The 25,464-nt window shown below is 38.4% G+C and overlaps 2 protein-coding genes across 9 annotated transcripts in view; one reads left to right on the top strand and one right to left on the bottom strand.

Annotated features, from left to right (window-relative positions):
• Window positions 1-16,031, top strand: part of DPP4 (dipeptidyl peptidase 4) — a 117,490-nt gene extending 101,459 nt beyond the window's left edge. The window contains exons 23-26 of the mRNA XM_069079802.1: window positions 817-881; window positions 12,482-12,554; window positions 12,833-12,906; window positions 14,655-16,031. Coding sequence (XP_068935903.1) covers window positions 817-881; window positions 12,482-12,554; window positions 12,833-12,906; window positions 14,655-14,756 — 314 coding nt within the window. The 3' untranslated portion in view covers window positions 14,757-16,031. The remainder of the gene's footprint in view (window positions 1-816; window positions 882-12,481; window positions 12,555-12,832; window positions 12,907-14,654) is intronic.
• Window positions 16,032-21,093: 5,062 nt separating this feature from the next.
• Window positions 21,094-25,464, bottom strand: part of SLC4A10 (solute carrier family 4 member 10) — a 399,681-nt gene continuing 395,310 nt past the window's right edge. For 5 of the 8 annotated variants that reach the window (XM_069080754.1, XM_069080752.1, XM_069080753.1 and 2 more), the window contains one exon: window positions 24,124-24,192. Coding sequence is in view for 3 of the 8 variants with exons in the window: in XM_069080757.1 (XP_068936858.1) it covers window positions 24,126-24,192 (67 nt within the window). In the remaining 5 variants the exon portion in view is untranslated. Of the gene's footprint in view, window positions 24,193-25,464 lie in introns of all 8 variants that reach the window. The other 3 variants (XM_069080757.1, XM_069080758.1, XM_069080759.1) reach the window with 1 other exon arrangement.

Here is a 25,464-nt window from a genome sequence, read left to right as displayed (position 1 = left end):
TCTTTCTTTCTTTCTTTCTTTCTTTCTTTCTTTCTTTCTTTCTTTCTCTTTCTTTCTTTCTCTCTCTCTCTCTCCCTCTCTCTTTCTCTCTTCCTCCCTCCCTCTCTCGCTCTCTCTCCCTTCCTTCCTTCCTTTCTTTTGGAGGGGGGAGGGTAGGGTAGTTGGGGTTAAGTGACTTGCCCAAGGTCACAGAGCTAGTAAGTGTTAAATGTCTGAGGCCTGAGTTGAACTCGGGTTCTCCTGACTCCTGGGCCAGTGCTCTATTCACTGTGACACCTAACTGCCCCCAGGAATCCAATTTTCAAGGCAAGTAAGATAAATTATATTGTGATCAATTGAAATATCTTGAAAGGATTAGAAGAGAACTGAATTATTTGTAAGAATCCATCTTTTATTTCACACAGTAAACTCTCCATTTTCTGCAGATGGATGGATTAGCCATTTTACAAGTGATCTACTTTGGCCTAGGACCTACCTATTCTTGTGTGTTCTTCAACACACAAGCTGAGTCCTGTACTCCAAATTGAGCATAGTTGGAACTGAGCATAGGATAGATTGGAACCTTATACTGAGGAAATATGACATCATTGGCAGAGTATATATGCTTTTTTTTGTACATATGTATGTGATGATTGCATTGTATGTGTATGTTTATGATTGGATTTCATATATGCATATTTGGGTGTTTTTCATTGTTTACTATTTTTATTTTATTAATGCTGTGTGTTAACATGTACAAAAAGGTCTACAAAGTAAATCTATTCAAAGAAAAAAGTCTGTCTTGTCTCAAGTGAGTTGTTTTTTCTGATCACACAGACTCAGTATACACAGAGCGCTACATGGGACTTCCAACCCCAGAAGATAATCTTGACCACTACAAGGTAAAAAGCAACAAATTACATTGATTTCAAATTCCAATAAAGTATTCTAGAATGTCTCTCAGTACAGATTTAGACATTTTTTTCCTTCCCAGAAAAAAAAAAACAACACTTTTTATGTAGACACCACACAGGTGGTTCAAAAACACACTTGGGTTTTTCCCAAGTATAGAGTATACAATTGGAATCTTTCTCTTCTTCTTAAACCCAACATAGCATACCTCCCATTCTGTTCTATGAGAATTTCCTTTAGTAAGTGTCAGCATTTGAAAGAACATTTCTGGTCAGAGTCAAATACAGTCTGTGTCAGGAGCCTATATAATTAGGAACTACTATTTAATGTGTTTTACTATTTTAATTTTCGAATTCAATAATGATACTTTCCTAGAACTGTGTGAAATTTTATAAAGTTATTTTCATGCAGGAAGCAGGGAAAATATTAAAGTTGTTCTTTTAAAATAAAGAATATATTTTAATATTGGAAGGGAGTAGCAATATATAAATATTGGAATACTCATTTGGGGCCTTCAGATGTTTTGAAAATATGTGTAGTAGGTAGACCAGTGTTTTCATTGTATAAATTTTAATTTTGAAAATAATAACATTGAGTTGAATTTCTTCAGGGGCTAGAAAGCTCTTTAAGCCGTTGGCACTTTGTAGAACCTCTCGGGAATCTATTCTTATCAAGCTGGCTACAAAATAGACTTAAGAGGCAGTAACTTTTTTACTTGTGACCAAACATGCACCGTTCTGTGGCAGTGGAGTATGGGTGAAAGTGTATGGTATCTTTGGAGCCAGAGAACCTGACTTCCAATCCAGTCTCTTTCACTTACTACCTTTCTGACGTGGGGCAGATCACTTCATCTCTGGAGGCTCTTAGTTGCCCTATCTGACTGTAAAATGGGGGTGTTCGACTAGTTGGCCTCCAAGGACCTTCCAGCTCTAAATTCTATGATCCAGTGATTACATCTACAGAGAAGCTATACAGCAGTGTTTTCATTTTCTTGCACAATAATTTGACTCGAAGAGACTGAGATGGGCAGTGCCCATGAAAATGTATTAAACAGCCCCTGAACTGAACATGTTGAGCTTAGTGGCATCAAACAGGCTGGCAGCCTGATGGTGGAGAACCAACTGGCAGGTTGTTTCGCAGATGGACTGCCGAGTTCAAAGTATGGTTGGGGCACATCTACCATCAGTATGTCCATCCTAGTGTAGATACCAATCCATAGCAGCAGGATTCCCTTTCGTCTGAGTATAATTTATTCGAAATGCATATGTGGATATAGATCAAACTATTTGAAGAGTGAGAACTGCAAACTTTAGTGTCTTAGTGTCTATAGCGACACATTCTCCCTTTCCTCTGCCTATTAGTAAACTCTGAATCTGCATAACAGAGTAAGTCATCTTTGAATTGTTTATATCCAGAAGGAGAATCAGACCTCTCCTGAGGAGCAAGAAAAAACCATAGCAAGATTAATTTGTTGTTATTTTGCCTTTTCTATATAATAAGAAACCTTGTGCATGAACTTCAAAAGATAAGTTGCATTTGTATGATTAATACATGAACCTTGAGCAGTATTTGTTATCTTGTGTAAACATCCTCATTATTGCTATGACCTTGGGAACCATGTGACCAAAGCACAGGCTAAAAACAAACGAAAACCCTTTGGCTTTGTGCGGTAAGTGCCCAATCTTAATTCTGTTTATTTGCATTTGCTTGCGCTGCCAAGGCTTACTTTGCAATCTTTGCTGTTTGACCAAGACATGGCACTGTGGTCCAGAGGAGTGAGGACTGGCTTTGGAGCCAAAAGATTCAAAGCCAGAAGGGTTTGAATCTTATCCTTGTTATTTACTATTTAAGTTACCTTGAGCAAGTCACTTAACTTTTCCTTACCTCAGTTTCTTCATCTGAAAAAATGATGGGCTTGGACTTGGTTGGCCTCTGAGGACCCTTCCAGGTAATCTATGTGGCTATAATGTAATAATTCGTGAAATGACTGACTTACAAAAGGGCATTGAGTATATAAAACAATAACTGATTCTCCCCTTTTGAAACTAGAATTATCTTGCTCGTGTTCTGTCCTTGCCTGAAATACTCAGTTTGAAAAATATCCATCTTGGGGATTACTGTTGATGCTTTTGCAAATATCAAATTACAGTTTAAGTCCAGTAACAGAAAACTATTGAATATATAAAAATGACACAAATTTCAGACATATGTGTTGGCCATGGAATTACCAGTGTCTACAACAGATATTTAGAATATGGTGGTATATGAAAAAGATTCTGACCACATGCCTCTTGGTATGCATCCTTTAACTTACTTATATCTGCAGGGAGTCCTGAAGGGCTAGCTGGCTTTCTTTGGTGTCTGTGTTCTGCATGCTGGCTGATAGGACACTTCTGTCACCCAGGATTCTGCTGCCTTGGTGGCTAGTTTTCCAACAGCCCTTTTTTTTCCCCTCTTTTCATGTCTTTCCTATAAGCTCACTTGGGCAGTGACACTTTTCATCTTTCTCCCTTAAACCCCCACTACCCACCCCCCGCGTTAGCTGCGTTAGGTAGCAATGTAAATAGGAGTCACTCTCATGCTGCCAATGGTAACATGAGCACACAGGGTGCACAAAGTCATTCTCTCACTTCACTGCGCAGATGGCACCAGAGGACTGTTTAATCCTTTCACGCCAGGAGTCGGATTTTCTTGGCACAACATCCATTGCTGGCAACGGACACATTAAAACTGCCAGTACCAGGGAGCTAAAGGTTCCCAATGTGTTACTCAGAAGATTTATTTGGGAGGGTGGGAGGGTGGTAGTTAGGTGGGCAGGGGAAAGTAATGCAAATATATTGATTGAATTATTGTTTCCACAGTGGTAAAGTAGCTTCCTCTGTGTGTGGAAAAATTGAACCTAGATACCTATTTTTGGTACACTGCAGGCATCAGAATAAAGCTGCCCTTCTTTGTTTTTAAAAATGAATCTACTTTTGTCTCTGGCAAGGATATATTGGGGGGAGCTGCTACTTCCAATGTCCCCAGCTGCCCCTTTGGACCCTTTTAACTCTGCACACTCCTCTTTTCTCCTTTTTTTTCCCCTGTGGCCTTTCTTCTGTCTGAATTCTCCTTCCTATCTCTGCTTTATCTCTCCTTATTTCCTCTTATGTCTCCTTTTTGGAAATAAAAAAGGAAGGGGATTTTTTGGAGTCTTTCACTAACCTTGTATCTGAGTGGGCCATGGGAAGATGCCTTGAAAACTACACACTTCTCTATTCTTTGGCTGTATCAACTCAATCCGTCAGTCAGATTTTATTGAGCACTTACAGGGTATGTTATCTTGGATGGTATAAAGTTGAGCAACCTCTAGTGAATTTGCACTTATCCAGAGAATTCTACATTGTTGCCTTTACTCTGGAGGTTCCCCACATATGATGGATGGCCACTGCATCTAGATGGATATAGCCAAGAAGGGACGAATGTTATATTTAGCTAGACATGATGAGTCGATGAAAAACAGTCTCCATAAGGTCATTCATAATCGAAATCTGGAAGCCTTTGGAGGAAGCCCAAATTACCAGGAAAACTAAATATTTTGAAATAAGAGTTCCACTTAACATTTCAGAATGGGAACTGGAAGGACATTAAACATTCTCCCTATCAGTTATTTAAATGGAACCAAGTTACATATGGTGAGAGGTAAAAATAAGGAAAGGCAAACAACAGTTCTTTGAGTGGCTTTGATGGTTACTAGCATGCTCAATACCAAATAGAATGATAGAAATCACTATCAGTGGACACCTGGGACTCAGCTTAGTATGTATGTACAGACATCCTAGTGCTTCTCTCCAGGGTGCTGACCACATGTGGCTGATGATTGACACCAGAAAAGATGGATGACTCTTACTGGACAGCTGTGGTGGAGGGACTATACTCAGGACAGGCTTGCAGTATGGACATATGGAAATACCACTTGAAGTGATGTGTTACCAATATGGAATGCTGGGCAGCAGCAATGGAATAGAACAGACATACAACACTCAGCAGTGGTTTGCTAAGCAAAGCAATCATTCAGCCAGTGAAGTAATCATTAGAGTGTCCATCTCTAAAAGTATCAAATGTAGCTTTAAAGTAAAAAGGGTTCTTTACTTGGATCTCATGATAAAAGGTCTGGTGATTGATTGTTCATTGATCTGTTTTCCCCATACCTGTGCATATAAAAAGCAGTACCATCTTTGGTGCTGTCATTGAACACAATATATTGACATGAGATAGATATTTACCCATTTGTTCAAGTATTTACTGAGTGCCTAAGTTGGGGGAGATAAAAATAAATATATAGCATGATCTCTATCCACAAGTCACCTATAATCATACTGAAGAAAAGAAACATATACTCATAAAATTAGAAATAATAAGGTAGTGCATAATAGACCAACTATAAGTTCTATGAGGGCAGTAATGGTGTCTTATTGAAACTTTCTCTTTCCCCAGTCCTACAACAGTTTTCCACATTCAGTAGATGCTTAATAAATATTGAATGATTAAAGTGCCAACTGATTATTATTGTGTCAAAGTGTGTGTGACAGATAGTAAGCATTATAGCCAGTCAAGAAAAGGAGAGATCATTGGAGTTATCAGAGAAGGCTTCATTGGAGGATGGAACTTAAGTTTGGTTTGACACTATTTGGCTAGATAGAAACAGGCAGAAGGTAAATTCCAAGTTGTATTGATAAAGGAAAGACAATGTTAAGTTTAGGGTTGGATAGGTTGGCCCAATGTATGGTAGGATCATTCAAAAGGAATGTAAAGTAGGAAGGACCAGAGAATGGACCAAAAAAAAAATGAGGCAAGAATCAATCTAGAGAAAGTGTTGACTTTGGAACCCACAGAAAACAAGGAACTTAGGTCTTAAAGCCAACTGAAATGGAGTCTAGGTCTCATCCCTAGAGCCAAGAGAAAAGGGCAGCCTGGAACACAAAGAAGGGACTGATTTAACTTGTAGAGGAGATTTATTTTGCATTTTGCTCAGAATTTGATAGGCTTTTGGCAAGTGTTTGAAACAGTCATAGATTTGGCAATCTTCTGCTAGCAGATTTGAAATGTTCAATCCTTAAGAACTGCTGCATCGTTAGGTTATGCAAAACAGGGTGCAATTTTGTAAATATGCCATCTTGTACTGATTTGACATTTGTTCTATTATCCCAGAATATGCCAAAGGGAGAGAGACCTTCAGATTTAAGCCAAGCCTCAGCTTGTTTGTTGAGTGCTGATAAAATGTTGACTGCTGTGTGATCTTTAAAGAAGCCAGTTATGCTCGGCAAGCCCTAAGGTTGAGTCTCCTCTGACTGGTTGTGAAAGGTAATCGTTCAGCCACATTCCATGAGGTGCAGTGGTTTAATATATGTAAACAATAAGAGCAAGGATGCACTGGGGTAAATTCAGTTATTCTTAAATATCTTCTGTTGCCTCTATTGTGGCATCAGCTCTGCTTACAAAAAGAAAAAAAGAGAAAAAGAAAAGAAGGTTGAGATCAGAGTACCCATTCTCAGAATGAACTTTGGATTGTTTCTTCATTAGAAATGTTGGCCCCTTAAGAGGGCATAGCAAGGAACCTTAAGCTAGTAACACATGGAAGTACTGAGACAACTCAGTGGGTGGGTTTTTTGGCAATTATCTCTTAGGTATGGTATACTCTAGGTGATAACATTGTTCTGGCTTCTATAAAAAGAAGAATGTATTCAGAGTGGTCCACATGTTGCATTGGCTACAGAGGGCTTAAAAGCCACCTCTTTTTACTGCTCTCTCTGCACTCTTACTTATATTTTAATAAATAAAAAGGTTCATTTGTTGGAAGAAAGCTTATGAACCAGCATGATCAAACAAGCAGCCACAGATGGTTCTTCTTAGTGCTTGTATGAAAAGTTCCACATAGTGAATGCTGTTGAATTGGTATTGCCACTGGACCAGTACTTTCCACTTATCTTTGCCAGGCTGCTGCTGGCACCAATACTCCCCGGAAGTTTCTATCTTCAGGATTGTGCCAACTGTACTGCCATCCATATCCTTACCCATTTATTACATGGTGCTTCTTTCATTTGTGCACTTATATTTATTGGTGAGAAATGACCTAGACTCTAACTTGAAACATCGACTTTGTTTCTGAATGCACTTTAGTTAGACAGTGAGTTAGAAGTTTTGAGATGCGGAAAGAGTTCTGGGTCTGGAGTCTAGGGATACTGGGTTCAGATCTCAGCTTTGCTGCTTTCTACCTTTGTGAACTTGGACAAGTCACTTGTCTCTGCTTCCTCTTCTGGCAAATGAGGGGTTTGGACTAGGCGATTTCTGAGAACCCTTCTGGCTCACATTCTTCTGATCTCATGACAGGCAAGCATAAATCATACTCTGGTTATTTGTGAGAATAACCAGCTGTTCTTTTGTGATCTGAAGCGGTATTGAATGGAGGCAATTTTGGTTTGTTGTTGTTGTGTTTTTTTTTGTTTTTGTTTTTTTGTCTGTCTCCAAATCTTTTTCACCTACAAGTGCCATGTGTCTTTGCACTTTCCTTTTAAGGGCACTCTAACTAGCAGTGAGAGTTAAGTTGGATGCCAATATTCCTTGTCTCATACCGAATGGCTCTGCAGATCTCCATTTGGAGATACGGCCCTGCCAGTGCAGAGGCCGGGCAACCCAGGTTTACTTGCCCAGATGCATCAGGGCCACGAGGCCAGAGATTTTGTTTTGCTTTGCAGTCTTAGAGAAAGGACCTCTTGCCTCATTCTCACATGTTTTATTCTAGAGGGTCTCCAGCCCAAGGATGTTCTCTCCCACTGCCCTTGTCAGTGAACCTATGGCAGCCTATATTTTCAGAGGAAGTTTTCTCTCATCCTGACATTGAAGGCTTTTGTTTTCCTCTCCTCCTGCTGTATTAGAGTATTTGTCTTTCTTTCTTTGTGGTGTAATATTGTTAATGTAAAACAATTTGCGTCGTGACACTTTTATCACAGTTTTCCTCTTTTTCTCAGTATGTTGCATTTCTCACCATGTCTAGTTCATCACAGCTACAGTGTGTACATCACAACATTTATCTTAGGCTCAGGGTTTTACTTGTTTATAAAAATTGTCTTCTTTCAGCCTGCATTCACTCCATTTAAGAAAAAAAAATGTACATATAACAAGCACCAGAAATTGTTTTGTTCCAAACTCCAGTAGTTATCACATTCCATGTTAACTGTCCTGTATGATTCTGTGTCTCCCAACTAGTATGTTTGGAGCTTGCTGGGATATTTTCCGGTTTTGTTGCTCTCAGAGTTTGCAAGAATAGGCTTTGCTTCCTTAGTGTTTGAGACAAGGGAATAAAATGAAACTTTTTTAGGTGACACTCTGAGCTAGAGAGACTTGCCTGTCCATAGGCCAAGGTAAGGATGGACTGAATTTGTGAGGAGTTCAAGCAGTCTGTTCCCACCAGGCAAAACAGATGTGGAAACATTGGAAAGATTTCATTTAGTGGAGGAAAAGCTAGAGATCAAATGCAGAGCTGAGTTTTTAAGGCGTGAGTTTAATTAGCAGAATGGAGGGAATAGCTGTGCCTCCTGGGAAAGATCTCATTTTGGAGTCCCATAGGTCAGCCCTCTTGAAAACATAAGAGTTCTGGATGTATGTAGTGTGTTAAGATAGTACTGTCATCATGTAAGGCCCAACTGTACACAGCTCCAGTTTGTGATTGTGATATTGGCAAGGAAAGTCTTTGGGAAAATTGACTTGTCTGTTTACACAGCTCTTGTCTCCCAGAAGTTTTTTCCCCTTTTACCAACAGCTTGGTGGGCGTCAGGCAATAGAGAGGAACAAAGACATGCCTAATCATGTTGTTGATTGTTGAGCAAAGCATCTTGCTTTTGCCTTAGCCTAAATATTAGAAAAGAAAAACCCATAGTCTCTGAAATTGGATTTTGACCAGAAGCTTGGAGCATCTCATCTAGAAATGGCTTACACTGAAAGTCTGAAGAACGTACTCTTTGAGAAAGCATAGGCTAGAGGATGCTGCAGACCCATTGACTCATAGATTGTTTTGAAAGGGATCCTAGGTTTGAGCATCTGTTGAAACCCTTTCTTTTTATAATTAATGAAACCAAATCTCAGAGAAGCAGACTGACTTACTTAAAACCTCAAAGATAGTCTTAAGACTAGAACCCAGATCTCTTGGCTCCAAGCCTATGCCTCCATAGTTTTTCTAGTGCCAGTGATGGCGATTACAGGCGCTTCACTTTGGCCAACCTAGGAAGCAGGGTGTGACGGCATCATTTCATGCACAGAATTTATTGATCCGTTGATGGGAAGAAGATTCAGTTGAGACCTGACGAGCACATAAAGATGGCAGGGCTCCATGACAGCAGTAGTGGACCACTTGTCAGTTTGAACTTAGAGGTCATCTAGACTATCTCTCTGGGCTCCAACCTTATGTGTCACACAGAGTGACCTCCCAGACTTTTATTCATTCATTTTCATTGACCAATTCTCAAGGACTGGACGGATACCAGAAAAAATGGAGGTGGTACACTGCCAAACCTCTTTGAGCAATGTGTCTTAGGACCTAGCACAGTGCTGCATTAAGTATATGGAAACTTGGATGTACCATCAGAAAATCTGAACCACTAACACTTTTCATTTGTTATCCATGTGATTTGGGGCAAGCCATTTCAAAATTCTCTCTAGACTTTTTTTTTTTCATTTTTAGTTTCTTCATTTGCAAAATGAGGGAAGAACTAAATCAAGGGACTCCCAAGTGGTCTATGGATAGATCTCAGGGTGTCCCTGAATGTAAATGAGAAAAAAAAATCTCTATTTTCATTAACTTCTAACTTAAACTTAGCATTTCTTTCTGTTAAGAAATTTTTATATATATATATATATATATATATATATATATATATATATATACATATACACACACACATATACACATATATAATGCATACAAGTACATAAATAAATAGATCTTCAGTTGCAGTTGTGTCTGACTCTTTGTGACTGTGACCCCATTTGGGTTGGGTGGTTTTTTTTTGTTTGTTTGTTTGCTTTTGGCAAAGGTGTGTTTTGCCATTTCCTTCTCCATCTCATTTCATTATATATGAAGAATAGAGGCAAGGAGGTAAAATTACTTTGCCCAGGGTCACACGGCTAATGAGGTTCTGAGGCCAAATTTGAATTTAGGAAGATGAGTCCCCCTAACTCTGGCCTGGCACTCTATCCACTGTACTACCTAGTTGCATGCATTCATGCATGCATACATATGAAAAGGAGTTCATAGGCTTCTTCAGACTGCCAAAGAGGTCCACAAGACTGTAAAGAAAGGTCCCCAGATATTGGATACTTACTAAGTTTCCTTCCAATTTTTTGAATTTTATGATCCTATGAATTGCATTGACCAGAGATGGCTCCATTGTCAGTATACTATTGCTGCTTGTTGAAGTTCCCTCAGATCATATAGATAATTCTGTTTTACACTCTGCCTCTGCCCAAGAGTCTACTATTATGTGTGACTCGAGGTTGAAAACTATGTGTCCAAAGTGGACAAGTCAAATATTAAACTTCAGAGAGATGATTTGGCTGACTACACTAATTGCTCACACTTGCCATCAAAGCTTCATGAAAATGAAGAATAGTGATTTTTTTTTTTACTCCTGGGAATTTTTTAAAAGATCATGAGTAAGTATATTCTAATTTAGATCAGAAGCATTTAGATAGTGAGATGTGGTTTATATTGTAATAATTATTATGTGTATGACCACAGTATCTGAGATCTTGAGCCAATAACTTAACCTCTCAGTTCCTCAGGCAAATTGCTAAAACTGTAAGTTGCAGAGTGGAAACATGTTTACATGGGTAGAGGAAGTTCCTTACTAAGAGCTCCCTAAGCCAGTGAAATCACAGCTCAGGTCCAAAAAAGTGAATTCACTATTATAATATGAGACCAGCTTTTGGTCACCGGAAAGGACCCCATTTCAAAAACTCTTGGATATAATGACCACATGGAGTCCCAGAATGTTGAAGATAGAAAGGACCTTAGAGATTGGGTTTTTAACCTAGGATACTTAGACTCTCTGGACAGATTTCAGGGATACATAAACTTGGATGGGGAAAAATAACTTCATGTTGACAAATTTTAAACTCAAATTTGACATTTCTTTCAATTATTTAAAAATTGTTATTCCTAGAAGGGGTCCTTAGGTTTCACGGGGCTGGTAAAGGGTTCCATGACATAAAAAAGATTAAGAATCCCAGATATAATCTGATCCTCTCATTTTATTGATGAGGATGCAGAAGTTTTTTTTAATAAAGGATCAGTGACTTGTCAAAGGTCAGGCAGTTGCTTAGTGACAGAGGCAGGGCAAGAATCTCCATCTTTGGACTGGGAATTTAGTAAGTCTCCTTTTCTCAAAAGGCTTGAACTGGTGGTAACTCCAGAGCCCAACTTTCTCATGTTCTGTGGCCCATCAGAGATGCCCTTGGTCTAGCAAGATGCTGTGGAATTCGCTTAGATTTTCCAGTACTACTGATTTCCTGTGGCCATTCATTCTCCAGTTTCTCATAAACTTGCCTAAACTTCCATAGTTTGAGGGTTATTCTCTTGATCAAGACTTTGGAAAGCAAGATTCTTACCTCCTCACCCTCTGAATCCATAACATAGCAGCACCTGTGGAAAGTCAGTGCCTTCCCTTATGACTGAGTTGGAATCTGGACCAAAGGACCCACATCATTCTCTTCCAAAGATCTCTGACTTGTGATTTCTCTTCTTTTCTAGATCTCTGGCTTTACAGCTTAAACAATAATTCTGTGAACTCTAGTCTCCTCCAATAAACTAAGTTCTTTATTTTCTTAGTGCTTCTTTGGCAACAAACAACTGGCGTAATCTTCTTTCCCCATTACCCAGGAAATCAGGCTGTGCTATCCTACTGTTCAACTCGAGGCCATATCCGGCCTTTTCTGCCCAGTGTCTCATTTTCCTCCTCATCCATTGTATTTCCCCAGGTTTTAAACATCTGTTCTTGAAACATGTAATATTTGCTTTTCATTCAGAGTATAGCAATATGGACCAAAGTTCACATGGCATATTGCAGAGTATGTTTAGTTGCAGAAAATGCTATGTACAGGCTCTTTGAAATGTAGCATGTATGGTACCATGTGATGCCCAGTTGCCATGGTGATACACTTTTTGGCTGAACAGCAGCAGAAGCCCATGGAACATACATTGCTAATATGTTCCTATGCCCCGTGCTAACGCACAGCACCCGGCTGAACCTGGAGTGATGATTCAAGTGGCTTTTCCTGAAGCCTTGCCTCTTGGTGACAGGTGCCCACTTCCAGAATGTGCAGGGGAGAAGCAGCAGCTTCATCCACTTCAAATCCCATGTTTCCCAGGCGGAGGAGGGCATCCTGTGCATTATGCCTTGCATCTAGACAGCATTTGCTTGAATAGCGGCTTGCTATATTTTGTATCAAAGGGGGCCCCAGCTGAAAACATTTTATTTTGTAAACTGAAGTGAAAAATCAGTTTATGGCAGATCCTTTTTTGAATAATGACATTCTTTTTTTTTCTCCCCAATTCCAGAATTCAACAGTCATGAGCAGAGCTGAAAATTTTAAACAAGTTGAGTACCTCCTTATTCATGGAACAGCAGATGGTGAGTTTCAGTTAATTAGACTTTTTAGTATCACAGACAGGTTTGCAATTTCACTACTGACAAAACAAATGTATGAGGGGGCAAGACTGTTACATTTACTTCAATAAAACAGTGTTGCTTTCCACAACTCACTTGTCTTCTGCTAACTGTTATTGTTGAGTCCTAGAACTTCAGACAGTCCTTTTATTCTTTGACTTGTTTTCCTCTCTTTTGGTTTCAAAGAGCTGGACAAGAAAGAGCACTTGTGACTTGGTGTTTCCTTTATCTCCCCCCTCCAGATAATGTTCATTTTCAGCAGTCAGCCCAGATCTCCAAAGCCCTCGTGGAGGCCGGTGTGGATTTCCAGGCAATGGTATGGTTTAGGCTCTTAGCGGTAGACTAGATGGAGGGAGGCAGCACAGACCTCACTTTCCAGAAGTACCAGAAATCTTAGAAGCCCTTTGTCCTAGCTCCTAACTGGGGGAAGCCTAGGGGATTGGAAAGAGGTAGCACTGTTGCCATTTAAAATGAGAGAGGGCAGAGGTCCTTGAGCAATATAGAGAGTAAAAATGCCTGAAGTAAATGGTGAAAACAACCATAAACAAAGCAGAAGCAAAAAATTGGAAGAGGGATTATAAATGTGCCACAACTCCCCTATCCAGAATGCCAAGCCACTGGGCTTCTGTTTATCTGATTCCTTTCTATCTTCCCTGATTCCCATTGAAATCTAATCACTTATCTAGTAAATGTGTGGCAGCTTCATTCTAAAGTGAGACTTGCAGTAATAACAGAGATCAAAATATGAAAATCCATTTCTGTTCAGTATAGATGACTAGCAGTTATCACAGCAGTAGGATATTAATAATCACCACTTTTCAGTTTTGTGAAATTGCCATGTTATCTTTTGTTGAACAACAACAGGCAATAAGCAATTAGACTTGTTTTGTAAAGTCGGAAACGGCTTGAGCCTTTGTTGCCTATACAGAAAGATGTTTCTGTGTATTAAGTCAAACTCATTTGCTGTACTAGGGCTTTCCAGATTTTAAAAAAAGATATACATAGATCTCTATGTCACTCTATATATTTATTTTAAAATGCAGCTCTCCTGTATGTTTTAGCCAGAAAAGCCTGTCTTTTTCCACCCCATACTAACATATTTGCTTTAGTCGGCACTCCGCTCCAATGTTACACATTCTATACGAGGGGAACAGTCATTTTGATACCAGGCAGAAATCCTCAGGAAGAGCTAGCAATTCGTTGGGTGGTGGTCTCTGTAGTAGTTGGGGTATGTTTGGTTTTGTTAAGAGAATTTTTAAAAAACCAAGACGTGCTGGTTCAGCCAAATCTTTATTTAAAAGAATCAGTTCCTCCAGATAAATAGGAATGCCCAACAATGAAATGTGCCTTGGTTTAACCAAGGAGTGTTACTTATTAGCAGTTCAATGTAAGGGATTTCTGTTCTGGGTGTAAAACTGTGTCTACACAATGTCAAACACCCAAATGGAAAGTGAAAAAAAAAATCTGTCAAAACCCCAGATTCCAAATACTATATCTGAGTAGTTAGTTGAATTCTTGTAGGTAAAACCTCAGGATTTTTTTTCCTTTTTCCCCTAGACATTTGGTGGTGTGTATAAGTGAAAAAAAAGAGTAAAATCAAAATGTTAACACTTTCTTAACAGTGATATTTTTTACCTGACAAGAAAGTAAGAATGATGTTTATAGCAATTCATGAAACTAGAGGGGCAGAGTGGGCCCAGTCACTTCCCAGGGACAATTATGCTTTAGAATTGACTTTGACTCCTCCAAAGGGAAAATCAGTTTCTCTATTTTATTTCATCTTTGCGTCCTTCAAAACCACATAGGGAAATTCACAAGAAAGGCTCTCAGGACCTCTGGGCTATGAGCATTTTGTTTTTGTAGACCAGGAGTGACATTCCCTCGAAAAAGGCTGTGGGGATGGGGTGGAGACTAGATATCCCCCTTCCAATCACTCTCAGAGTTTGTAAATGATAGAAATCAAAAGGACTAAGACCCCCAGGTTTTGTTTTGGTTTTTGATAGGCTAAACTACCTCATTTGTATAATGACTACTAATGATGCCTTTACCCCCCTTTCTCTTTAGTGGTACACGGATGAAAATCACAGCATTGGGAGCAGCTCAGCACACCAACATATATATACTCACATGAGCCACTTCCTAAAACAGTGCTTTTATCTCTCCTAGCACCCAAGTGTCTCACTCTGTATTTCTTTTTTAGCTTATTAAATAGCTATTTTTTTCTCATTACCCAAAACTGCACTGTGTCAGTATAACTATCTTGGGGAAAATAAACTCAAATCAAGAAATGTAAGGGTATTTTTGTTCCTGAATTCCATACATACAACATGAAGTCAACATTTAAGTGGAATTCTTTCTTGCCAACATACTATATTGCATTGCAGCATTTTGGATGTATTCAGTGGGATTTTGTTTAGCATCCAGATCATTTACATGTCATCTGCTAAAACAAAAAAGAAATATGAATTGTTCATGTGCTACGTTTCCACAAGATCATTGGCCTGTTCCCCTGTCCCCAACTGGCCTTGTGCAAAGATTGTGAATCTTCATTAAAAGAATGGAAAAAAAATGAGTCCAGTGAAGTAGGAGAAAGAAGGATTCTGCAAGGGGGGCTTTACCCAAAGATTCAGTCCCAATATATGCTACCTTGCATTTACCACTAATTATAGCTGCACAGTAGAGACTGGCCTGGTATTTGTCGTGCTGTTTTTCTCAGGAAAGAAATTAGATTTGCAAAGGTTTTTCCTGAGTTAAACCACAATCATTGCATGGATTCTAAACAATCGGAGGGTTTGGAATAATTGCCAATAGTGGGGAGCAACCCCTCTGTGATATCTGTGGTTACAGGTGCTATGAAAACAAGTAGATCCGTAGAAAAGGTTCTTCTCCACTACCACTTTTTTTAATGTGTTAAAAAAAAAAAACAAACTTACAAGTAATGTTTCATAAATGAAAGGCCTTTCTCAAACATGAGACACAGCTTGAAACTTGGATGGAAGCCCATCAACTTGCCCATTTAAAAGATGAAACCTAATTGTGTTGCAAATCCTAACTTGAAGGAAGTACTTGCATCAATTTGAATTTTTCATCAGTTTCCTTGATGTTCTTAATTAAGGAGCAATTTAATCATCTTAGATTCCCTTTGAGCAATATGAAATAAGTAGAATGTTATGCATTATTGTCTGTTCACTAGACTATAAAATTTTCTCTCGTCATTTAATAAGTATGTCTTTGGCATTTCAGAGGTAATGAGTATGTGTCCCTAATCAGATCTAAATCATATTGGCATGTGGCCACTTTTACCCTGGAAGGCTCTGCTTTGCTTTGTTAACATTTTTCAGATTACCTCTTAAATAAATGGAAAGGTTTGAACTGTCCCCCCCCCCCCAAAAAAAAAATACAAAGCACAAAATGTGTAATGTAATAAAGCAGTTTGTGGTATCAGTGGCCCTGTTTTGCTTATATACCCCATCCTCTCTGCTGTTTGTACATTGACAGATACTCAGAGAAATTACCTTTCTTTTAAAGGAATTACTATTATACTCCCTTTCTAAGCTTTCCCTGGAAGCTGTTAGTGTTTTGTAACACAGTTATGAGCCTCAGATATTAAAATATTACAGAACCAAATTGTGTAGGCTTGATAATTATGACAGTTATAGTTGGGCTAGAGTTATAGGACTGGTCTGGAATAAATTTTTGATTGATGAGACCATAACATTTGAAGCCATTATACACATAGGCCTAATCACTGAAGTGCTTGGGTAGCTAAGACTGGGTTTGGCTTACAGAATGACTCATGGAGGCAACCTTATAAATGTTCCATATTCAAAACAAGTCTCACATAATTTAGGCAAATGTGATTTTATAACTTGAATTATTTAGAAACCACCTCAGTTATTTATTCCAGTTTATTAGTATGGATTGTACTCAGACCATTACAATCAAAATTAGCACAGAGAGGTTTCAAGGGGGTCAGTGAAGATGAGTTGCCAGAAGGGTTGGATAAAAGATTGCAAGCATCCAATTTTGCCTTTAAAATATAAATACAGTAAAGTTGGGTTTCTTTAATATTATCACTTAGTAGCAAATTTCTTGCTCATTGGTTGGATTATAGCTATATCATCACATTAAAAAAAATCCAGTCCTGTGATTTTACTGATGTAGAGAATTCCTGGTGTGGAAACTCCTACCAATGCAGTTCAGTGTGTTACCATCTTAAGGAGTTGTCTGGGGACACTGAGTTTTACTGACTTTTTCCCCCCATGGCAGAAAACCAGGTCTTCCTAGTCTTCTACTTACCGGGTCATATTCATGACATCTCTCATACTTAAGAACTATTTATAAGGTGATTTTTTTTTCAAAATGGAACTTTCTAGATCAAGCAGAGTGACCTGGGGCAACTGGGCTATCTTTGTATGATTCCCTATCAAGAAAACACTCTGCATAAATACTAAGTCCTACTTCTGAAGTACAATAAGAGTCTGAAACACAAATTGAATAGCAATCTCTCTGTCATCTGCACTGACCATCTGGACCACCATTTAGGATCAAAACTCTAGTTCTGGATGATAAACCCGACTGTCATTTCCCTCAATTCCCCAAAAGATACAAACCTTTCTTTTGTGCCTACAAGGCAACTACAACAAATGGCTATGGGTTCTTTTTTTTTTTTAAGTATTTAAGGACTGAATATGTGAATAATAATAGAGCAAAAAACAAGGGGCCCTCCAATGATGACTGATTAGAGAATTAAATCAACTTTAAAGGACAAAGGAATTAAAAGAATATGAGGAATGAATCAGAAATTCATTTTAAATGTAAGAATATATTGGAGGCATCAGGGACCTGGTCTCAATACTGGGAAGGATAGACTCTATGAACAGTGGAAGGGGTGTGAAGACTGCTTTGGTGGATGATTATTGGTGCACTTTTCAACTTCTAGGTTTTTTCCCCCCTATTAAGTACCTGGTTGTGTTAACTTGATTATGATGGTGAGAATCCAGTGCATACTAGTAAAAAGGGGTCAGCTACAGTTGTTTCTATTTTGCTCATTCCCTGAATAAATGAGGAATTACTCTGCTTTCTGGCATATGGACAAGCCTGTTACCTCAGAATTTATTCCTAACAGGAAACTAAACAGCTACTTAAGTTACTACCTATTGGGTATTAGGGTATGGGGTTCTGAAAGCACATCCCACACAGCCCTCTCTGCCTTTATAAATGGGGAATACTAAACATAAAATTTTGTTTGATGACTTATGGTCATCAGTTAGCCTGATAACTTTTTTTTTCTGTCTCCTGCCTTGTGTTTCTGTTGGGTTATGCTGTGAATGTGGCTGCCCCTTCCTCATCAAAATTGCTGCTTTTACTTTCATTCTCTGGAAGTGTTGAAATTCTAGATCATTTGAATTAGAAAAGAGTTCTGAATGAAGGCTTGAGGTCCTGTCAAGTAACTAGTTAGAGAAACTGACTTTTATAATAGCTCTTAACTCAGCAGTGCCTTACATTCTCATTGACCCACCCTGTGAGGTAGGTAATTCTTAGGATCTTTATTTTAAATATAAGGAAATAGAGGCTGAGACTTGCCCAAGTTTTCACAGCTATTAAGTTGAGGAAATGGAACTCAAACCCAGGGCATAAGATCATAGAATCATATTTACAAATGAGAAGGGACCTTAAAGAGTAAGTCTAACTCTCCCATTTTAGAGTTCAGGAAAGTGCAGACCAAATAGGTTAAATAATTTCCTTGAGCTCATACAGGGAACATGTAAGAAAGTATAGGTTACTCCCAAGCCCCCATGCTCTTTCCAGGAAGCATTCATATCCCTTTCTTTATGTACTAGATAGAAACCAATTTCCTTCCCTCCACCCCGATTATAAACCGTAACAAACATGCTCTGTGCACTGAGCCCAATTTTTCTGATTGTGGCCCTACAATGGTTCCCTATAATTGATAGGAATAAGACCACACTTGTTAGCCTGACCTCTTTCATCTCTCCTCACTCTACCCACCCATCCTCATCTCTCATTACACTTCCCGCACAAATCCCTATGGTCAAGCCACTTTCCTCATTACTCAGCGATGGTTGCTTCTTGACCACTACCATACTTACTAATCTTATTTTGTTTGATCCTACTTGTAAGAATCCTCCTTTTCTAGAACTTTTACATCTATCCAAACCCTGCCCGCCTTTCACCAGAACTCAAGTCAAGTCCTACTTTAAGTCCACAAGGACTTTTCTTAAAGTTACTTTCTTGATGACATTTGTTGTTCTTTAACACATAATTTAGTATTTGAGGATATCAGCATGCCATGCCTTTGTAAGTTTTGCACCTTTAAAAGTCTCCCCAGCTGGATTATAAGTATCCCAAGGGCAGCTATTTGAGAATTACTCTAGATTTTCAGTGATCAGTGCCAGATAAGCAGGTAAAAGCTGTGAAAATGGTTTATATAACACTTTACACAGTAGATCTTCAAGATCAAAAGAGCCACCATAAAGTTTCAACTACAGATACATTTTATTACACTAGTATACTATTCCACTACTGTAATATAATATTCAGAGCACTGCATGAGTACTGTGGGTCATTGATAAAGGCAAGTGATGATTAACCTTGGACAATTAACTGCCTGCATGACCTTAACCAAGTCACTGAGCCTTTTACTGGCTCAGTTTCCCCAACTATAAAATGGGGATAATAACAGCACCTAAATCATAGGGTTGGCATGAGGATGGAATGAAAAGGTATGTAAGTACCTAGCACAGATCCTGGAATATAACAGATGCTATATAAATGTTAGCAGCTAGTTGGCACAGTGAATAGAGCACTGGCCCTGTAGTCAGGAGGACTGGAGTTCAAATCTAGATTCAGACACTTGACACTAACTGTGTGACCTTGGTCAAGTCACTTAACCCCACTTGCCTTGCCTTCCCCCCTCCAAAAAAAAAAAAAGCCTGTTCCCTTCCCCTCTCTTTTCCTAGATAGGGTTGGTATCACTATAGTCATTGTACAAGTGATGCAGCTGAGGCAAAAAGAGGTTTGAATGACTTGTCCAAGGTCACACAGCTAATAAATGAGGAACAAAGACTGAAGTCTCAGGTTTTCTAAACCCAAGTCCTATGTTCTTGTCAGTATACCCTACAACATGTGGGTAGAAACCTCTGAATGTAGGTTTTGATGTTTTGGCTCATGCCAGAAATACAAAGGTATGTAGATAAGTCACCAGGAATGGCAGTGAAGGGTGTGTGCGTGTGTGCACACTTACATGCATGTTAATGAAATAAAAAGGAATAGCCACTGGCAATTTTACACTGCACTGTTATCTTTTTTTTTTTCCCTTTTGGAGGGCAATTGGGGTTAAGTAACTTGCCCAAGGTTACATGGCTATATATTTTTTGGGTGGGTGTTAAGTGTCTGAGGCCGGAACGGAACTCGGGTCCTCCCAACTCTGGGGCCGGTGCTCTTACTCACTGTGCCACCTAGTCGCCCCACTAAGTTATCTTTAATGGTCAAGTAGCTCACAGCTGTCCTGCAGGGATGAATTTTCAGAACACTGATGCAAACACAAATGAACACAAATCTTGGTATACATATAGGAATATCCTTAAAATACTACATAGCCAATTCTTCCTTACTTCCAGACCTTCTGGAAGCAGTCCATAAGTATATGTTCCTGAACTGGTATCATCATACCACCTGGTCCAAGTCTATAGAGAGATCTCAGAGGATTTTGTTTGATGGGCTATAGGTCATCCCCTGGTCACTAAGGCTCTTGAACCATTCCAACACCCTAGTGAAAGGCTCAAGGTGGGGTATAGTCACCTGTAGTTTTAGGGTGTATACACATAAAATCAAGGTGTTGTCACTTATTCCTGAATATTAACCATTCAATTTCCATGAGATTTTATGGTATCCTTTTATGTAGATTATAAGCTCCCTGAGGGCAGAGATTTTTTTTCTCTTTTATATTTGTACTTAACTGAATGCCTATCACATAGTGGCAGCTTAATAAATGCTTGGGGATTGGCTGACCATAATTATAAGGGGAAAGGAATGAACTGACTCATCATCTTAGACAATTAGATGATCCCTATATTGTTTAACATAATATTTTTTCCAGCTGTTTACATCTAGCATTTTTCATGAAGTGGTCATAGTTCTACCTGAATTTGGAATCACAGAACCTTGATTAGAACCCTGGAGTCCTTAGTCCCTGTGGGATCTTGGACAAATCATTTAATTTCTCTGTGTCTCCAGTTTACTCATCTTGAAAAATGGGCAGTTGGACTAGATGATCTTTAGTTCTAAATCTTATTATCTCATAACAATGGAGAAGCCTGAGATAGATGTACAGGAAGAATTGTCAGTGACAACTGTGGTAAAATGGCTAATGAAAAAGATAAATTTGAATAGAAGAAATCCACTGCCATTAACAAAGAAAAACAAGTTGTAACAGCAATGTACAAATGAAACTGAGAAAGATCTAAGGGTCAAATTAGATTATAAGCTCAATATGAAGCCTCAGTGCAATGGCATTGTTTAAAACCCTAGGAAGACATGAATGTAAGATATGGTTAAAGCCAGATTTAAGAACTTCCTTATGGTTTCAGAAAGAAGACATGTGTTCTTTTTCTAGAGATCTTCAAGAATAGTGAATGGACCTGTCAAGGCAGAATAGTTAACTATACCTTTATTGAAGATTCTGTTAGACAAAATTTAGTAACCAGCAGCCTGAAATGCTCAAAGAGAATACTCACAGAATACAGATTGTACTTTCAACTAATGGTGTAACAGTCCAAAGATAGCCAGATTTAAAAAAATAAAATTGTTTTAGTAACAAATTAAAAAGGCAGCATGACTTAGTGGATAGAGAGTGGGCCCAAGAATACCTAGGCTCAAACCCTCAGTGTCCCTACATAGGTCATTTAACCTTTTAGTGACCCATAGGAACTTCAAAAGTCTATTACTGAGCAGTTTCTGAGCTGCCTTAGGATTTTTCTTATTGACAGTTCCCAATACGAACAAAATCACAGGTCTGATAAAAGAAAACAAAAATACAACCTTTTTTGGCTCAATGTCCAATAATGCACAGAATCAGAACCAACTGTTTCCAATTCAGGTAATGATGTCAGTGTTTTAAAGTGGTAATAGGTCAAATTAATTACTTCTAGAACAATTTTCCTCCCAGGATAGGGAAGCCACTAATTCAGCTATTTCAGTGAAAGTGGTTGAACTGTTTTCAAATTGGCTCCGACCATTTGCTGTCCAGGCCGAAAAGTCAATGAAATTGCCCTACCAACCATCCGGAAATCTCTACCGATATCTATCCAAGTTTTCCTAACATTAGGTTGAAATGTAAGAAAAGTGGAGTTCACAATCTGAGCAGTGGTGATGGCCTGATGAATAATGGGAGGGAAAAAAAGGTCCCACAAATGACAAGCACTCGACATACATAATATAGAAATGTGAAAGGAAATTAGTTAGGATAAATATTTATTTCCACATAACATTTCTTAGTTGTGAAAAACACAATATCCTATTCACATTTACACTTTACTTAAACTTTGTAATAAATTACATCCAAGAAATTCAGCAATTTTGACCAGGAATATGAAATTAGAAGTAAATATATAACACTACATTTGCATTATATTTTGTGTGATTTCAAAATGTTGGGATTAACATAAGGATAGCATTAAAATTCACACAAGAACAGCGTGACTATAAAAAAAGGCTCAGAAACACAGGATGCCATTGGATACAATGTTTGCTTAATAGTCTAATAAATGATCATGTGAAACTTTCACTTCGCTATGATCCCTTTTTTAATAGAAGAGTTATTAACATATCAAAACACAAGAAGGCTGCTTTGGGGGCTGACTGGCATGTATTTCTAGTCTAAATCATAAACCAATTGGAATGTTACAAAGTAGCATCTGTATTACTGAATACATGATAACAATGCATTTAGAACAGGAAGTTTCTGTACTTTGTCTCCTGCATTTATAAATACAATCTATTGTTATTAAATGCACATCCTTCTTTGCGTCCTTTAGGCTTGTTTCCATTTTAAAATAACTATTTAGAGGGCTGTGAGAGAAATTTCTAGGAAATGTTGAGGTCAAGGCTACTACAATAGTCAGAGAATTCAACAAAACACTGTTCATTGACTTAATTATCAAAGGAATCCCCCCCCCCCCATACTGAGTATGGAAAACAAAATCACTTTGAGTAAAAGTAATTAATGGATTGGAAGAACTCTAAATCCTTGCAAAAGTGAACATTAAAGAGAGTATAAGCTCAGTGGCCTGTGGGCATTCCTGGAATCCCAAAATATGATTAAAATGGCTATGAAAATCAGTCATTATTGAGCTTCATTAAAAAATGAATTAAAAAGTTATTCTTTCAAATTGTACTCTAAAATCGGAAATAGCCTTCCCCTCTTCTACAAGCTTGGTAAGGATGGAATTACTTGGTACAGAATGAAATATCAATTGGAAATTCCCCTGGTCAGTAGCTGAAATGTTCAGTTTGAGGTTTATTTCTCAACAGCATGCATTTTTCATAGAACAGTATAAAAAGCGTTGCAGGAGAAAAATCACAACTGGACACCTGTCAACCACACATGAGAACAAGGTTCCAACCTAGCATGAAACAGGGCAGGGTCCTCAGTGGTAGAGTTATTGTACACGTGGGTATTTCTTATACAATGATTCATCATGGGGTATGCTGCATGTGTATAAATAAATGCTGATTTGGAAAAACTTGGTGTCAGAGGTAAAGAAACTTAACCACATAGTTCAGACAAAGGTTTATATTGAAAACATCCCCAAACTGTTTATAAAAGTTCACTGATTTTAAGTATTTTCTATGGTTCAAACTGGATAATGTAATCACAATGCACATTCTGAATAAATGCTGTCTGAAGGTTTCCCTTCAATGTCTATAATTCTTTTAAAACAAGATGTGAAAAGATTTTTATTTTGATTCCCCCAAATGACTTTAAGCTTCAGGTAATACAAATTTTAAAATATTAAATGCCTTTTATTGAATCAAGGAAGACAGCACAAATAGAATTACCTTAAAAAAGAGCTTTTAGACTAACTTTTAATTTGGGTCTTTTGAAATAAGTCATTAGTGCTAAGCTACAAAAATCAGAAAGAAGTAGGGTTACCTTTCAAATTTCCTTTGAATGAAATTTATAGGCATCACAAGGGTAGGCAAGTCAACTCACATGAGTCCTCTCAGAAATCAACTTCTCTTACGGAGATTGATGACCTGAATTTTAGTGTTTATCAACGGTCATTCCAGCAAGGAACACACAGGTTCTTGTACTGGCTACCAGGGATGTTCACAAGGTTGTCTCACCGCGCAGAAGTTTTAGACAGAGGAACAAAATGAGTATTGCACTACTTACAGTGTGGGCGTGAGTTTGGGATGAGAGACAGAATTTACAATACAATGATCAAAGCAGTTTTATTAATAATTGTGGCACTCTTCTTGTATGTTTGTAAAAATAAATTGAAGAACAAGTCATAGACAAGTCTCCCTGTCAACACCTTTCCCTGAGTCAGCTTTCTTCTCTTTTCTGCCTTCAGTGCTAGAAGGGGGGAAAGGAAAAGTCTGTTACTGTCAATGCCACCATACCTTCTGCAAGAACTGCTTGATCCCCGTCCCTTCTCCTTAGAAGACGCCCTCCTTCAAAAAAAGAAAAAAACAAACTCTCCTCCCCCCACCAAGATGCATTAATTTCTCATGCTACATAGCACAGACTGACCAGCAACAATTAAACAACTCTGAACTGGGTAGGATACAAGCCGTGGGCCAGAATTTCAGAGAGGGAAGAATGAACATAATTGAAAGTTTTCAGACAGATCTGAAAGCATGCAAGATTCACACACTTGTCATTTTGGCAAATGAAATTGTTAATGATTGTTGAAAACACCCGTCATGATACCATCTTAAGACAACACTGACACTTTGTTAAATGGAACAAACAAGAAGTCACAGTTGTTGTTATTTCTTAGTTCTGCTGACCCTTGGTTTGCTCCCACCTTTTTCATTGAATGGTGCTTTGTGGGAGGTACAGGTCTTGGTCCCTTAGGGCACATCTCCATTCTGGAGAATTACACCCCCATTAAAAAACTGAACACCCTGTACTCCAGCAGACTGATGGGAAGACAAAGTCTCACAGCCAGAAGAATGGCCACTCCATTCACTTATATTCTGAATTTGCATGGTCTGAAAAGGGTTTTTTTTTTAAATTTTATTTTATTCTTCAAATCAATTTGTTGATTATCTATACCTAGGGTGAAACACTTTCTATCCTCTTTTCTTTTTTTCTTTCCCCCCCACTCCCCCAAGGTGGAAAACTTTTCCCACTATCTCATTAGTTGGTTGGCTGGGAAATGTTAATTTTAAAAAATGGATGCATGCATTATGTCGACTTCTGAATCCTAAGCTTCTAGGAGAAAGGCTTATGGCTGCTCACCTGATGTCTCACTCCTCAGTGTTTTTGTGCCTGACTGGAGTACAGTCTTTTCACCTTGGCTTTTTAGAACTTGCTAGCTTCCTTCACGACATGGCTTGTTGGAAAATCTTTTAGGACTTTCCTTGTTATTAGTGCTACCTTTTCAAATTGTTGTATCTATATTTTTCTGTTTACATCTTTATCTTCTTCCTCCCCCATAAAATGTAAACTCCAGCGATAGACTTTCTTTCCTTCTTTCTTTCTTTCTTTCTTTCTTTCTTTCTTTCTTTCTTTCTTTCTTTCTTTCTTTCTTTCTTTCTTTCTTTCTTTCTTTCTTTCTTTCTTCTTTTCTTTCTTTTCTTTCTTTCTTCCTTTCTATACCTAATGTCTAGAAAGTGCTTT

The sequence above is a fragment of the Petaurus breviceps genome, unplaced genomic scaffold, assembly GCF_028583685.1.
Source record: "Petaurus breviceps papuanus isolate PSGF00001 unplaced genomic scaffold, PetGlider_PUasm1.0 91133, whole genome shotgun sequence".
Taxonomy (NCBI): Eukaryota; Metazoa; Chordata; class Mammalia; order Diprotodontia; family Petauridae; genus Petaurus; species Petaurus breviceps.
This window is presented reverse-complemented; position numbering and strand designations above follow the sequence as displayed.